The following is a 16,586-nucleotide window of genomic DNA, read 5'->3' on the forward strand; positions in this document are numbered from 1 at the left end:
GGCGTAGAATTTATTGCGGCTAGTCCCAAGGCTCCCGGCGACTTACGTAGTTGAGAAACAAAGTTCACCGAACTCGCGTTTTTCACCGATTACGATTTCGCCACATTAGAGTGTTGCCAGGTTTCCCTTGTTAAACAAATTTTTCGGAAGAAAGACATGCATATTTTGCTTGGGAATTTTTAAAAATTTAAAATTGCAAACAAAATTATCGGAAAACCAGAAGAATTTTCAGCTTTACTGACAAAATCGTATTTCATTGGAGGAAATTTGGCAACACCTGAAGGCACCTACGACGTTCTTCTTCAGCATGACATAACAGGAAATGAAAAAAACAACATTAATTTCAGAGAAACATTTTTATTATCAGTCTTGCCAGGTAATTTTCTTTTAAATGAAACTTTAAAGAGGTAATGTCACCTAGGTGGATGATCGCACGATAAATTTTGAAGTTAAAGAAGCAATAGCTCCAACTGATATCCAAAAGAAAATTTTACTATCAGTCTTTAAATTAGTTAATTCTTTTAGATGATTTAATTTTTTTTCTTTTTATATAATTTTATATAAACTTGATTACACTAGAAAAATCAGTTTCAGATTAAAAGGGGCCTGAAAAAAAAATTTGAGGCTCTCAGTCTTTCAGTCAAAATGGGGGGTACAGTTCATTGTTGTTTTCAAGAAATGAAACATTCTTAAGAAACCTCAAAAATTACATAGTTTTACAATTAGTTTGCCAAAGACACACCATTATGAATAAAAATTAAACAGATAGTTAAAAATATGTACTACATGCCTTAGGGACAGATAAATGCACTTCAAGTTTTACAGAGAATCAACGTCTTATTTTTAGATGCATGTGATGAGAAGGCCTCCATACTCAAAAGCTTATTCTAGCCAAATTTATCTAATGCCACTTTTACGTAGTTAATAAATAAATCCTCTCATGTATCAAATACTGGCAAATGTTCCATGAAGATTGGAGTTTCTATCCTTTCTTGATTAAAACCTTCTAGGGCTCTTAGAAAAGTATGCACTCACACTTCAAATCCCCCCCCCCCCCCCCCCACAAAAAGAACAATATAATTACAGATGAAATGAGTGATGATTGAATTGATTTATTTCACATGATTTTAGGGTTCGAACATGTACAGCGAGACCAGAATAGGGGACAAATAAATGCTGATATAATGTTGAAAGAAGGATAGACTTCGAGGGAATTCGAACACCCTATGTCATTTTAAATTTGGGTTTGACAAAACAAATTTTAAGATAAAGAGACGCTTTTGGAATAATATAACATCAAACTTGCTAAATTTTGAAGAGAGAGATGGTAATGGTGGCAAATTAGGGAGTGAAACGTTTTAAATTTGGCTTAGAGAAATAAAAAGTCATTGATAACGGAAACTGACACGCCATGAGTATGGATGACCTGTCTCTTTAAGATGCTCATGAAAATTTAAAATGTTATACCTTAAAATTTAACATGTATTGTAGAGGGGTTTATGGACGAAAACTTTTACAAAAAGAACGAATGTATTGGACCATTCAAGTTTGTTTCTAAGGCAAAAGTTGAGATAATTTGGAAGGGAACATGAAATTTGAGACAAGTAGGTAACAGTTATAGGGTGCTCACTTATTTTAAAAACAATTCCACAAAAAACGTTTCTTAAAGAGAGAGAGAACAAGCATTAAAAATTGAGCGGCTAAAAGACCAAAAAATGTTTAATAGGTACACACTCATAAAAGGGGGGAGGGTGGGTGGGGAACGCCATGAGAGGTTCACTCCTCTAAATTTCAATTGAATTGGTAACAGCAGATCAATCTGCGCATTTAAAACAATTTATGCTAAAGACAGATATTTGTATCCATCACTAAATGCAAAAGAAAACGGGGCAAAATGAGCTAGAAATTAAACTAACAAAGAACTTACCTAGACAAAATTTCTATGGAAGTATGAGTATTTAAAAGTTTGATTTGCTACTAGGGAGAATGGAATGTTTCAAGTTTTAACGCTAAAAAAACAAAAATAAATTTAGCCACAAACATAATTTTAGAAATTTGGACAAATTTTTGGTTAAAAAAAAATAAACAGATATAAAATTCAACAATTGTCGAAAAGTGACTTTCCTAGAAACTTTAGGCCTAAAATTGCAACATTCACAAAGCTAATAAAACAAATTAATGTAACAAATCTAGATCAACTTGGAGTTAGAAAAATAAATAGTGTATACACAAATTATAGTTTAGTTTTCTTCAATAGGAACAAAATTCTATTTCCACTATTCATAGAAATGAGAATAAAAATATGTCTATGGGTCTATACAAATAATACAAATAAAACGGACTGAACTTTTAGAAACTTCAGCTTTCGAAAAATACTAACATATTGATAAAGGCCAATTTACGACTAAAATATGATGTAGATAAAAGAAGAGAGGAAACACAAGAATAAAATACTATTTTTGGTCCGAGAGTAATTTAGAATAAGTACAAACATGATTCGCCAACAGAGGCTAGATGATGAGCCCACAGTTGCCAGCAACAGTGAGCGAATGAAAATAAATAAATAGATGAAATGAGTAAATGAAACGATAACGAAATAATTAAAAATAAGAAAATAAATAAAAACAAAAAAGAAAGCTTACAGATGGGATAGATAAACACAAGATAGATAAAATTTGAAGACAAAACAAAAAATGGAGAGACGTAAATAATCAAATAACTGACGGAGGAAATTAATCTAGTCGAAGGAAATAGTATTAACAATGGTGATGGGAAAACCGACCAAGGGTCATACTTCTTATACAACTAAGAAGTGAACTTAAATTTAATTGGACTATAGTAAAGAGATGGTAGCTTGAAAGGAACTTACAATAACCAAGGAGAATTAGGACTAATGATAGGACATCGGTAAGCGGGAGGGATCCCTCTTCAAATTTATTTTTGAAAACATTTTGAACTCATAAAACTCAATGAGTCTGAACGGTGCTTTTCTTTAGAAAAGCCATTTGAAGTTAAATCACTCCTGCTGGTTTTTGTATTGAGCAGAGGAGGTCTATCTTCTGATGAGTTTTAGAGGAAACTTGGGTATACTATAGCTTCATGACAGACTATCCATTCAATTTGCGTGGTTAGCTATTATCAGGCATCATTTGAATTGCGTGTAATTTACCTTTATTTCCCCATCCCCAGATCAAATATTTTTTTACATTTTGGCATGCTTGCTTTTTGGACCGAAATTGAATCAAACCGACCTGAAGATGGACTAATTGCAATAGATCGAAATGGCCATCAGCGCCTCACAAAGGATATATTTTCTTTTTCTATCTGAAAATCAGGATACAAAGGTAAATTTTACTCAAGATAATAAATTATTCTTTGAAACTTTCTCGATGGATGGATCCCTCCTGCTTACAGATATTTGGTAGTTTGACGAGCGAACTCAAGAATCATGATACAGAGAGACATGGGAAACTAGTTCGACGCAAAGTGGCCAAGGCTGAATTTTCCACTAGGGTGAACTATCTTCGCCCAAACGATGCGGGGAGAGAGATGGAGGGTTTAATATCACAGGAGACAAGGGGCTGCGTAAGAGAAGCCGGCAAAAACATCATCCGCTTCGATCACGCTGGCTGTGAGAACACTGTCGCAAGATGCAGTCAGAGATGAGGTGATGGGCTCGTGCGTGAATTCAGGGTCGATGTTCTGTAGGTCCATGCAGTTTTCCTGTGAAAAATAATCGAGAGGATTAGGGAATTCGAGTTTTTGGCACACACAGACCTCTATTCAAATAATTCTTTTTTCAATTTCAAAATAAGGGTGCTGGAAGATTTTAAACATGAAGCCAGAATTAGTGCTGTTTTTGTTTTGTTGCTCAAGAATGAAGATAAAAAATTTAAAATCTAACAATATCTGCTGCTTCGCATTATTATGTAACGCACTTAACTTTCCTCAAGTAAAAAATCCGTTACAAACTTTCGATAAACTTCAGATCTTAGAAATTCAATTTTGATCTGCTAATATGTGCTCTTCATGTCATCGGAGAGGGTCTGAAAGTACGTAATCTTGGAGTTTTCACTCTGTGCATAGATTGGAAACATATTAGTATCATAATTGATTTTGATCGATTGAGACATCATCAAGAATATTTCAACTCAAGTATCCTGTATTACAATGCGAAATAAGGGTATGATACGCAATCATCCACAAAGGAAGGATCGTCAGTGCATGAAGGCAAATTTTACAGGGGGATAATTTTGTCAAGTTGAGGAAAAAGATAAAATTTTGATTTTGCAACCAAAATACTTTCGAGTCTCACAGAGTGATTTGTGGGAAATTTTATTTTTAAAGAAATGCAGGGTGCAAGTAACTTTCAATTCACTATTTCAGGCTTTGAATGTGGCGTATTAAAACAGCTTAAAAATAATTATATTTTAACTGCCAACTTAACGTGTCACAGCTTTCAAAAAGCCATGCTTTGATATTTACTGGAGCAAAAATGTTTGTAAAAACTCTCTTACAATTAGACGTATTTATGCTTAAAAAGCTACGTGAAAACGAATGAAACCGTTAGGAACTATGTGCATAGAGTTTGCATTCTACAAAGTTCCTATTGATTTGATCTGTTCGCAAATGGTTCCTTTTAGCATAATTGTGTCAGTAGTGGTGTCAATATCTTAATTTTGCGTTTTCCAACAAGAGTTCCTTCACACATGTATGGTCTCAAACAGATTCACTCAATTTAGGACTTGCCAGGAAAATGTAAATATGTAGCATCTAAGATACAATTTTTCGACACTGATTACTTACAACAACTGGGTTGAAGGGTGGGCGAATTCTTTTGGCAACAAGGTCGTCCCAGTTTATCGTACTGAAAAACTCATGCCTCTTGACATCATCGAAATCACCGTACCCGCTGCCTAGCCTTTTACTGCTATTCTTCTCCAAAAGCTAAACATAAGAGATTAAAAGAAGATGTGAGAACAGGACCTTGATTTTACAGGTAAAATAAAAATTAATCTCTCGAAAACATGATATTTTTAGATTGAGCACATCACTAGATTTAAGTCCATGCTAGATTATTTGGCCAATTTTTAAAGTGTGAAAAAAGATCTGAAATTTCTATTGCTCTATATTTTAATGGCTTGTTTAGATAAGAGTCTAACTCAGCAGTTGTGATTTTCCAAGTAAATGAAAAAATTGGACTAAAAAAAAAAAAAAAAAAAAAAAAAATTAAAAATATTCATCGAAGATCCATAAAAAATATTTTTCTTTCAAAAAAATCTACTTCCTTAAAAACCCATCAAAAGTGTTATTTAGAAATAGGAAATTTACGGGAAACCGAAAAAAAAGAAGCTAATCCAAATATTTAAAGAATATTTTTTGAGAAAAATTCTATTTAAAATGATTCCGTGTTGAGCTCTAGCTTAAATGAGTCGTTCATTCGTAAATTCAAAGTTCAAAAGCATAGTTTTTACGTAAAGCACCATCTACTGAAAAGCAATATGGCATTTATCTTTGCTACCAACTTTACTATGTACTTCTCTTAACTAGTTATTTCAAGATTCATCATTGAAGAAACTATCAAAGCAGATAAATTCCATCACTTAATCATGCTCATTCTTCAAATTACAAGTTATGTGCTTTTTCGTGTATTTTATACATTATTTCTTATTATTGTTACTTTTGGCTCACTAGTAATGAAAATGCAATTGTTTACAATGAGTGCCTGAGTTTCTTTGATCCTTAAAAGTAGATTAAATAGTTAAATAATGTTTACCTGGGACAAGATGCTTCTAGCTTGCCTAGAAATGCCTGGTTTCAGGGGCACAGGATGGAATAAAATTAGATCAAACATTTCTTCCGTGTTGCGGCTATAAAACGGTGGTAGGCCATACAACATTTCATATAATACTGCTCCTAAACACCACCAATCTACCGATCTATCGTAAGCCTGAAACAAAAACAAATCCATTCTAAGTTAACAGTCAAAAACCAACGCAAAATAACACACCTTTGCCAGTACTCTTTGTCAGATTTCCTGCAAAAATTCTGAACTCAATTCAAACCTCTGATTCCTTTTGTCTACTCAACCAATGAGTAGGAGAGGTTATTGTTTGTCTTTCATATTTCGCAGCGGCCTTTCCCCAGATTAAACTATTATTTTAACATTAAATGCTGAAGAGCTAAAGTTGAGGGCTAAGGTAAAATCTTAACTGTCTGATGCTTAAAACCAGACTTACCTCTTTTCTGATGACTTCAGGGGCTAGATACTCTGGCGTACCACAAAATGTGTCTGTCGTATCTGTTGCCAACAGTCCTTCTTTCGACAACCCAAAATCGGTGAGAACAACATGACCTTCTGCATCGAGGAGTAGATTTTCCGGTTTCAAATCTCTGTAGACGATGCCGTGTGAATGTAGATAACCTAGGGCCGAAGCTATTTCTGCTGTGTAGAACTGAGATCTTGATTCACTAAATTTGTGCTCTTGTTGTAGATGGAAGAAGAGCTGAAAAGATAACAAAAATACATGTTTTACAAAAATCAGAGGAAAGTAAAAAACATGTACACTTTTTGAAGGGGAAAAATTATAGAGATAATCATCATTGATCTTCACATTGTATACAACTTGGGTTGGAAACACAACTTTTTGAGAGCTTGTTTAAGACAGTGCAGGTTGAAAAACTGAGATTTTATCCTGTTAAAATAACTTAAGTTCTCATAGAAAATTTGAACATTTTTCTTTGTTTTATGAAGATTCCAGCGTTCACAGTTTACAAATCTTTAAATGAGGAAGTTTCATTGGTGAAAAATTTGTCTCGATATCATTTTTTTGGTTTTATTATCTTTCCCTTTTTCTTTCAAAATAAATTCTAATGAAACAACATGCATCATACAATTTCTGAGTACTTGATATAAAATGCAAGTATGTAGCTTATTGAATAAAAAGAGTACGCTTTTCAGGAAAAAAAATTGTTCCAGATGTGTTCACGATTTTTTTATTTTTTTAATGGGACAGTTATTCATTGCCAATGAAGATGTTTCTACACTTTTTGTATAGCATTTTATGGCGCAGTAATTGCTTCCCTCTCGCAGAAAAAAATTGACAAGTAAAAATAAACGTTTGAAAAAAACAGTAAAATATTGCGCAGTAATTTTTTTCAAAAGGATCTAAGGTCTACAAGGCACCACAGTTAGGTAGAAAACATTCCTCATTCACGTTTTTAAGCCAAATGACAAAATGAAAATTTTCAGATGAAGAATTCAAATGAAATTACTGATGAAAGTCATTAGAAAGACATGATAAAAACTAACCTCTCCTCCATTGATAAAGTCCAGGACAAAATACAGTTTATCGCTGGTCTGGAAACTATATCTAAGATTTACAAGAAATGGATGGTGAAGATTCTTCAATAGAACGTTACGTTCTGACATGATATGCCTGGCTTCATTTCTTCGGAGTATCAGACTTTTGCTCAAAACTTTAATTGCATAGTGGCAACCCTCTTCTTTATGCCTGGCTAATAATACTTTTCCAAAACTACCTTTGCCAATCATGTGCAAAAACTCGAAATCACTGGGTTTAGCTCTGCAAAAAGAAAACAATTTCAATTAAAATACATCAAATTAAATTAAGTAATACGGCACCTAAAGTGGCAAATAAAGAAAAATACACTACAGTCTATGACAAGAATTTGTTGGTACGCATTTCTGTTTTAAAATCATAAGAGAAACAATGCTAGATTTTTGGAGCATATTTTTTTAAATACAGCTCTTGTAAAAAAGAAACGTTTAAGAGGCTTACTGAGACTTCAAAGCATTGTCAGAGGTAGAACATGGAAAAAAGAGAGAAAAAACTTGTTTTGATTGATGCATAATTCAACTGAATTGCCGCAAATGGCTGTTTTGCTGTTCTGCGATAACAATCAGATTTTTAGTTTTGATGATATACAGGCTGAAATTTTGACGTTTAAATTCTTGATATTCAAAGTAACTAAACCATTATAAAATGATAATTCTAGGTTGAATTCTGACCGATAAATTATTAAAGTTGATAAAAATGAAAAAAAATCAGGTTTCTCATAAAATACGTGATTGAAGAGCAAGGATTCTATCTTTTTCACAATTCTCTGACATTTCTTGACTTAAAAAAAAAAAAAAAAAAAAAAACTTCTTGTAATTTTCTTTTTTTCTTTCAATTATGCTCTATTTTGCTATATTCCGGATGGACTTTCGAGATTTGAATCATAGTAAAAGGCACTGAGAAGTTGTTTCTGTTCCGTACAATAGCACCATCTGAAGTTGCCAAACCAACATGGTGCTTGCGAAATTCCCTGACTTTCTAAGTTTTCCAGATCACCGGAAACCCTAAAGCGTCTACGACTAAAAACTAAGACTGCTACTAACTGAATAGATTTAGCATAGTTGTATAAACCAAACGAATTATCAAAACATTATCCTATCCTTAGGTTGTATTAAAAAAACTATGGAATTATTTAAAATTAAGAGTTAGTTTAAGCGTAATTTTTTTCCCCCATGAAATGATAGACAGGCGATGTATCAAAAAGGTTATTAACCTAATTTATCTATTTTGAAAATTCATTTTTTTTTTCAATAAAAATCACCATTCAAGGTACTTACACTGTTCTTTCGGAGGGCCCAAGGTTAACCTCTTCTCCTTCCGGTATACTTTCATCGACGCTAGATTCATCACTACTAAGTTTGCGATCATCAAGTTCTAAAAATTGTCTAACTTCCGGTCTGGAAAAGAAAGAGAAAAAAGTTACAAATACCAACAAGACTATACTTGCTTAATCAGAGAGCTTAATAATGTTGGTCACAGAAGAAAACACCTTGAAAAATTCATTTGATAGCAGATATGACCGGTTTCAGCCATTAGCCAATAATTTTAGCAAGTTTTCTACACAATACTGAAACCATTTGCATTGATTGAAGGGTATTACTGATAGAAAACTTAAGTGGCATGCTTTACAAACATTTTATTACAATCTTTAGGAGTAAAACTTGGTAACAAAGAGAACTTTTTGAAATAAACAACTGTCGTCATGAGAGATCTCAGGAACCATAATTTGTTTTTCGGTTGTAGAAGTAAATATTTGAAACATCGGTGTGAAAACAGTTAATTTTTTTGTCTAACTTTAGTTGAAAGGGATCTACTGCTCTCAGGCAACAGATTCAATGATACCGTTAAAAAAAATAAATGTAAAATTAAAGTAAAAATACTAATACGTTTTAGCAAATTCCTTTTACTTACAATTCAAGTAATCTAGTATCAGACATTAATTGCTGTACAAATAAATTAAGTCCTTCTCTCCTTGTGGCTACAAAGTCTGGGTCCAAATTATTCCCAAACAACTTTTTCCCTGGTAGTTTTAACTGTAGATTTGGTACCTGAAACAAAGAGCGGGACATACAATCAATGAGGAAGGATGACACATTTCCAGAAAAAAATAGGGATGAGCAAGGAAGCTCAGACGTATCTCAAAAATCCGTACATTTGGTTAGTCGCCTACATATATAATGAGAAACTTTGCCTCATTGATGAGGTCTCACTGCAAAAAGACAAAATGCATTATTTTCTTTTGTTTTGAAAAAACTGCTACTGCCGGCAATTTAATCTGTTTATAGAACATACAGACAGTGAAACTGGAAAAATGCGTATCCTGCCATACTTTATTTCGTAGAATGGACCACTAGACAAGGTACGAATTAAAGGATTCTGATACATGTTTCTTAACCAAAATTCCACGCAGAACACGATTCGCGCAACGAAAATGACTGAAACCAACTCCTTACGAAGAAATTAATGTTTTTATTTCACATTAGTTACAAGGAATTTGATCTGCCCGCTCACAAGAAACTCGAAGCTCTACGTGAGTCAAATCGCGCACTACAACGGTTTCAGCAATCTTCTCAATCGAGCAATGTTCATTTCCCACCATGTGTTGTTCCAAACTATTTGCGATTTGCTATAGCTGAGCCAAAGCGTCAAGATTGAGGTTGCCAGATTTTTATATCGCAGAGACTGTCATGATAAACGTTTAGCGCGCGATGTGAATCACGCAGAGCATTGAGTTTTCATAAGCGGATGGTTTGAATTCACGCATCAAGAATCATTAAATATCTTCGTAAGGAGTTGATTTCGGTAATTTTAGTTGTGCGCATCGTGTTCTACGTGAAATTTTGGTTACGAAAAATGTATTAGAATGCTGAAATTTGTACCTTGTCTAGTGGTCCATTACAGGTAGAAAACTACTTAATGTAGAATCTTAAAAACTGTAATTTTTATTCTTTGAACAATTTTCTAAGAGAATTTCGGACCATAACATTGGTTCGTTCTTGATTCATTGAAAATCATACTAATCATTTTTCCTTACTATGCTTTAACATTAAAGTAATCTGTGGTACATTTAGGGATTTGGGGGTAGAGGGTACATTTCATTCTTCAGAGGAATCCGGTGACTCAATCTTTTCAGGCGAGGAGTAGCATTGATATTTTAAAAACTAATCATTGCACCAGCTTGAAAGAACATAGATGTGCAAAACGTTGCTCCACGTTGTACTTACTTGTTTTTTGAGAGCGTCGTGGAGTTTGTAGAACTCATTGTATCGGCGAAAGACATACCAGCACTCTGTTGGCGAAGCGACTACAACCTTGTAAACCTGTTGAAAAAGAAAAGAATTTTTTTTAGTGAACCATTACTTATGTAAATTTTACAAGCATTAACCAGCCGAAAATAATTAGAATGACAGAGACACCAAGCAATTGATTTTTTTTAAATTTAATTTTTTCTTTTACATTTTAAAATAATGCTCTGCATTGGTATTTACCAACCGTTTGACTCACTGCCATGAGCCAGTTTTTCTTGAATTGTTTTTTCTTTGTAGGAGGATTTGTTCGAAATAATGAAGGCTGATGTCTGAGCAGTGGTCTCTCCTCCTCTGACACTCGATGAAACGTAAAGTGGTTAAAAAATTAACAGCTCTCCAATTATCCCAATTACACTTGATAATTAAGCAGTGGTCACTCTGAACCAGTTAATTCTTGAATTTCTTCAAGAGGAATGGATGAGTTTTTTTTTTCTTTCTTCCTTTTTTTCAACACTTTCAACTTTCATCTTGCTTTTAAATGGAGGATTGCTACGCACATTGAACGGCGACAGAATTTTAGAAAATGTTCTTTTGGAGATAGAAAGAAAATTTAAAGATTTTCGAAGGTGTACTTGAAGCATTAAACTTGTGTTACATTCGCAAGTTTTAACTACCTATCGCCTATTGTAGGGCAATGGTGTCGTTAAAGATAATACTTGCAGGACATTAACTAAAAACCAAAAACTGTCTCATACCCTCCTATGCTTTGTTTTCGATGAAAAAAATGAAGCAAAATTCTGCTTTCAAATTTATTGAGTAAGGTATATACGTTTCACATAATATCCACGAAACAAAATTTTATGGCGTCATGATGTTCAGTTTTCTTACATGAAAATAAAACATGGAAGAAAATGGGGGAAAAAATTGTGATTGAGGTGACTAGTGTCGAATCCTTTCAATCATCATGTTCCGGTTTAGAGAATAGTTCTGACTTCCCTGAATAGTCGCAGGAAATAGCAAAAGAAGAGGAGAGAAAGAGGAAAAACGAGAGGAGGAAGAGAAAACAGGAGCATTACAAAGGAAGTGAAAGCCGAAGAAGTTCAGTAGAACCCGATTATCCGCGATCGTCTAGATTTTTGGTCCGTGGTTCTTAAGTTCTGATTATCCGAGTACAGTGGAACCCGGTTATCCGCGGTTCGAATTATCCACGATCGTCTAGATTTTTGATCTGCGGTTCTCAGGTCCGGATTATCAGCGGAAACTCTACTTCCAATTACCGCGGATAACCGGGGTTCTACTGCAGCAGAAGAGGAGAAAGACGAAGAAGTACAGTAGAATCCGGTTATCCGCGGTTCGAATTATCCGCGATCGTTTGGATTTTCGGTCAGCGGAAACTCCGCTTCCAATTACCGCGGATAACAGGGGCTCTACTGCAGCAGAAGAGGAGAAAGACGAAGACGTACAGTAGAACCCAGTTAACCGCGGTTCGAATTATCCGCGATCGTTTGGATTTTCGATCCGCGGTTCTCAGGTTCGGATTATCAGCGGAAACTCCACTTCCAATTACCGTGGATAACTGGGGCTCTACTGCAGCAGAAGAGGAGAAAGACGAAGACGTACAGTAGAACCCAGTTAACCGCGGTTCGAATTATCCGCGATCGTTTGGATTTTCGATCCGCGGTTCTCAGGTTCGGATTATCAGCGGAAACTCCACTTCCAATTACCGTGGATAACTGGGGCTCTACTGCAGCAGAAGAGGAGAAAGACGAAGAAGTACAGTAGAACCCGGTTATCCGCGGTTCGAATTATCCGCGATCTTTTGGATTTTCGATCCGCGGTTCTCAGGTCCGGATTATCAACGGAAATTCCGCTTCCAATTACCGTGGATAACCGGGGTTCTACTAAAGCAGAAGAGGAGAAAGACACAGAAGATGGAGGAAAGTAATGCGAAAAAGTAGGAGATAGAGAAGAAGAGGAAGAAGAGGAAGAAGAGAAAAAAGAAGAGGAAGAAGAAGAGGAAGAGGAGGAAAAAGAAGAGGAAGAAAAAGAGGAAGAAGAGAAAAAAGAAGAGGAAGAAGAGGAAGAGGAAGAAAAGGAAGAGGAAGAAGAAGAGGAGGAGGAGGAGGAAGATGAAAAAGAGGAGGCAGAAGAGGAAGAAAAAGAGGAGGAAGAGGAAGAAGAAGAGGAAAAAAAGGAAGAAGAGGAGGAAAAAGAAGGGGAAGAGAGGAAGAGGAGGAAGAGGAGAAAGAAGAAGAGGATGAAGATGACGAGGAGGAAAAGAAGAAGAAGCAACCATGGGTTATTTTTTATGAATGACAATAAATAATAATTGATTAAATAACTAAGTAGAGAGATACTCACGGTGAATTTTTTGCGATTGTGCCAGGTCTCGGACTTCTGGACGCTGGCGGTGGCCTCAACGGGTGGGGATGTGCGGGCGGTCGGTTGGGGCGATGTGACGTCAGTCATACCGCTGCAAAAGCGGCCTAGCAGGAATCTCCAGAGCGTAACACCGACTCGGCACCACCAATCTGCGGACACAAAGAGACCCACCAATTAGAATCAATGAAGACGTGGAACGCAGCTGACAGCTCGGACAGTCCGACACTCATGATTGATCGCATGAGACTTTTCATCGGGGGGAAAAGTGGCGAAGTTGAGGGGTCGCCCCCCGGGCTACCGCGAGGTCCCCCTCTCACAGCGTCGTTTCGTCATTTATTTAAAGAAAGAACGGAGTTTCATTTCAAAGTCGCCGACTCTCGACGCGGAAATTACTTTTCCACCAAGGAAATGTTGGGAATTTCTCATTGAAAATTCACCGATTTTTTTTCTGATCTCATGCAAAAATTAGACAAGTTTTCGACAAAAACCACACTGGGGAAAAAAACAAACAAACATTGAATCTCGAGTCCAGACTCTTGAAAACATTGCCAAGAAAAAATACTCTTGATTCAATCGGATTTTTGCTTGAATCAAAACGTAATCCGCTTAAATTAAGAGGCTGGGTTCTTGATTTAAGCTAGATTCTGATTGAATCAAGAGTACTTTTTCTTGTCGATGTTTTTAAGAGTTTGGACTCTAGAGCCAATGTGTTTTTTTTCCAATGCACGCAGGTGCACTTGAACCAAAAAATGTTAAGAATTTCTAATTGAAAATTCACCGATTTCTTTTTCTGATCTCATGCAAAAATCAGACAAGTTTTCGACAAAAACCACACTGGAAAAAAAACACATTGGATCTAGAGTCCAGACTCTTAAAAACATCGACAAGAAAAAATACTCTTGATTCAATCGGATTGTTGCTTGAATCAAAACGAAATCCGCTTAAATTAAGAGGCTTGGTTCTTGATTTAAGCTAGATTCTGATTGAATCAAGAGAACTTTTTCATGTCGATGTTTTTTTAAGAGTCAGGACTCTAGATCCAATGTGTTTTTTTCCATTGCACGCAGGTGCACTTGAACCAAAAAAACGTTAAGAATTTCGGATTGAAATTTCACCGATTTTTTTTCTGATCTCATGCAAAAATCAGACAAGTTCTCGACAAAAACCACGCAGGTGCACTTGAACCAAAAAAATGTTAAGAATTTCTAATTGAAAATTTCACCGACTTTTTTTTTTTATTTCATGCAAAAATCAGACAAATTTCCAACAAAATCCACGCAGGTTTATTCATGGAGAAACTGAATTGTTTCAGTCAATTTTGCACCCTTGGAATAAAGTTACGTTTATTCGTCGGGGAAACGACGATTTGAAAGACGAAAGAACTTAACTACGTCTCAAACCTCCAAAATTAATTATTCTTTTGGACACTGGAACAAAAACACATTGGATCTAGAGTCCAGACTCTTAAAAATATCGACAAGAAAAAATACTCGTGATTCAATTGGATTTAAGCTTAAATCAAGAACCCAGCCTCTTAATTTACGCGGATTTCGTTTTGATTCAAGCAAAAATCCGATTGAATCAAGAGTATTTTTTCTTGTCAATGTTTTCAAGAGTCTGGACTCTAGATCCAATGTGTTTTTTTTTTTTTTTTTCCAGTGGACAGAAATATAATTATGCGATTTTTGTCGAGGATTTCGCTGATTTTCGGGTGTAATCCGAAGACAAATCATTTCCTGACCACCGGTATAATTCCCTAACTTTTACCTAATTTTCCAGGTATTTTTAAACTTCCTCAATCATCCTTGAAGCAACGATTAATTTTTCTCAGTTGAAGAGAGGTAAAAACGGGGGAAAAATAAATACCTTTGGACACCATTTCGTGTTAACACGTCGAGCATCACTCACAAGCAGCGAGTGTTTTCTGCACTCGCGAATTTACTCGCTAAAACCGAAAAAATTCGCTAAGCAAAGGATTCAAACCAGTGCCCGATCAGAATCAATCAGTTCCCACGAAAAAAAAAAAATCCAATTTGACACAATTGCACTCGAAAACTGATCAAGTCAAAAATTCGCCAAGCAAAGGATTCAAACCAGTGCTCGATCAGGATCAGTCAGTTCCCACGAAAGAAAATCTAATTCGATACAATTGCACTCGAAAACTGATCAAGTCAAAAATTCGCCAAGCATAGGATTCGAACCAGTTCCCGATCAGAATCAGTCAGTTCTCACGAAAAACGATCTAATTCGACACAATTGCACTCGAAAACTGATCAAGTCAAAAATTCGCCAAGCAAAGGATTCAAACCAGTGCTCGATCAGAATCAATCAGTTCCCACGAAAAAAAATCCAATTCGACACAATTGCACTCGAAAACTGATCAAGTCAAAAATTCGCCAAGCAAAGGATTCAAACCAGTGCTCGATCAGAATCAATCAGTTCCCACGAAAAAAAATCCAATTCGACACAATTGCACTCGAAAACTGATCAAGTCAAAAATTCGCCAAGCAAAGGATTCAAACCAGTGCCCGATCAGAATCAATCAGTTCCCACGAAAAAAAAAAAATCCAATTCGACACAATTGCACTCGAAAACTGATCAAGTCAAAAATTCGCCAAGCAAAGGATTCGAACCAGTGCTCCATCAGAATCAGTAAGCTCCCACGAAATAAATCAAATTCGAGACACAACTGCACTCAAAAACCGATAAAGTCCTCTCTCGAAATCGAGAAAAATCCTTCCTCTCGTCACGCGGTTGGAATAATCACTGGAATCGTGCGGTAAAAACTAATGACGGATTGGACGCTTAACGAGTTTAAAAAACAAACACTGCTTCTCACTCCGAGCGTATGTCGGCAGGGACTGTCTGTAATGCGTGTGATGTAATAGCGATTGCTCCCAGCATCGATGTCTTCCCTAAGTACAGGCGCGGTTGCCAAGTCTACACCGAGGCGCAGGAAAAAAACCGCTCACGATATCAACAAATGCCATTATGTAAACAAAGAGTTACGTGTGCGCGTGAATTATATTAATTTTAAAATATATTGCATAAGCGTAGTTTCTAGGTATCTGATAACAGGGTGACCGAGAAAGCTCGAATTGGAAGTCTCTGACTTTTCCAGGTTTTCCAGACTTCCCTCGGAATTTTTCCGCGGAAACTTTCTTATACTTAGACCAAAATCAGAATTATTTTGCTCTTTTTTAATTAGTATCGAGTGGTTTCGGCTATGCCAGAATTCTAATTTCCTTAGTTGGAAAACATCTTGCAATGGAACTACAATTTCTGGCTCATACGTAAAAACACTCATTTAGGGAAACTAATAGTACATCCGTTGCTTCTAAACGAAGCCAGATGTCATAGTTTCTAATTGCAAAATGTAGTCCATTTGATAGCGAGAAAATGTCAGAGTTCTTGGACAATATCTTGCAATTAGGAACTAAAATTTCTGGCTCATCCGTAAAAAAACTTATGTGATAAGAGCAACTAATAGTAAATACGTTGTTTCTAAACTGAGCCAGATATGATGGTTCCTAATTGCAAAATATGGTCCAATTGACGGCAAGAAATCCAAATATACGAAAGTTTAAAGATTATT

The 16,586-nt window shown here is 35.7% G+C and overlaps 1 protein-coding gene across 4 annotated transcripts in view; it reads right to left on the reverse strand.

The window, feature by feature from the left end:
• Positions 1-341: 341 nt before the first annotated feature.
• LOC109030344 (serine/threonine-protein kinase Sgk2) overlaps positions 342-16,586 on the reverse strand; it is a 165,448-nt gene continuing 149,203 nt past the window's right edge. For 3 of the 4 annotated variants that reach the window (XM_019041245.2, XM_019041244.2, XM_019041246.2), the window contains 9 exons: positions 12,971-13,140; positions 10,586-10,681; positions 9,273-9,409; positions 8,639-8,758; positions 7,313-7,586; positions 6,240-6,506; positions 5,777-5,950; positions 4,807-4,947; positions 342-3,723 (listed from right to left, as the gene is read on the reverse strand). In XM_019041245.2, the coding sequence (XP_018896790.2) occupies positions 3,565-3,723; positions 4,807-4,947; positions 5,777-5,950; positions 6,240-6,506; positions 7,313-7,586; positions 8,639-8,758; positions 9,273-9,409; positions 10,586-10,681; positions 12,971-13,078 (1,476 nt within the window). In that variant the 5' untranslated portion in view covers positions 13,079-13,140 and the 3' untranslated portion in view covers positions 342-3,564. Of the gene's footprint in view, positions 3,724-4,806; positions 4,948-5,776; positions 5,951-6,239; positions 6,507-7,312; positions 7,587-8,638; positions 8,759-9,272; positions 9,410-10,585; positions 10,682-12,970; positions 13,141-14,857; positions 15,008-16,586 lie in introns of those variants that run through there. The other variant, XM_019041242.2, reaches the window with a different exon arrangement.

The sequence above is a fragment of the Bemisia tabaci genome, chromosome 9 (genome assembly GCF_918797505.1).
Source record: "Bemisia tabaci chromosome 9, PGI_BMITA_v3".
NCBI classification, from domain to species: domain Eukaryota; kingdom Metazoa; phylum Arthropoda; class Insecta; order Hemiptera; family Aleyrodidae; genus Bemisia; species Bemisia tabaci.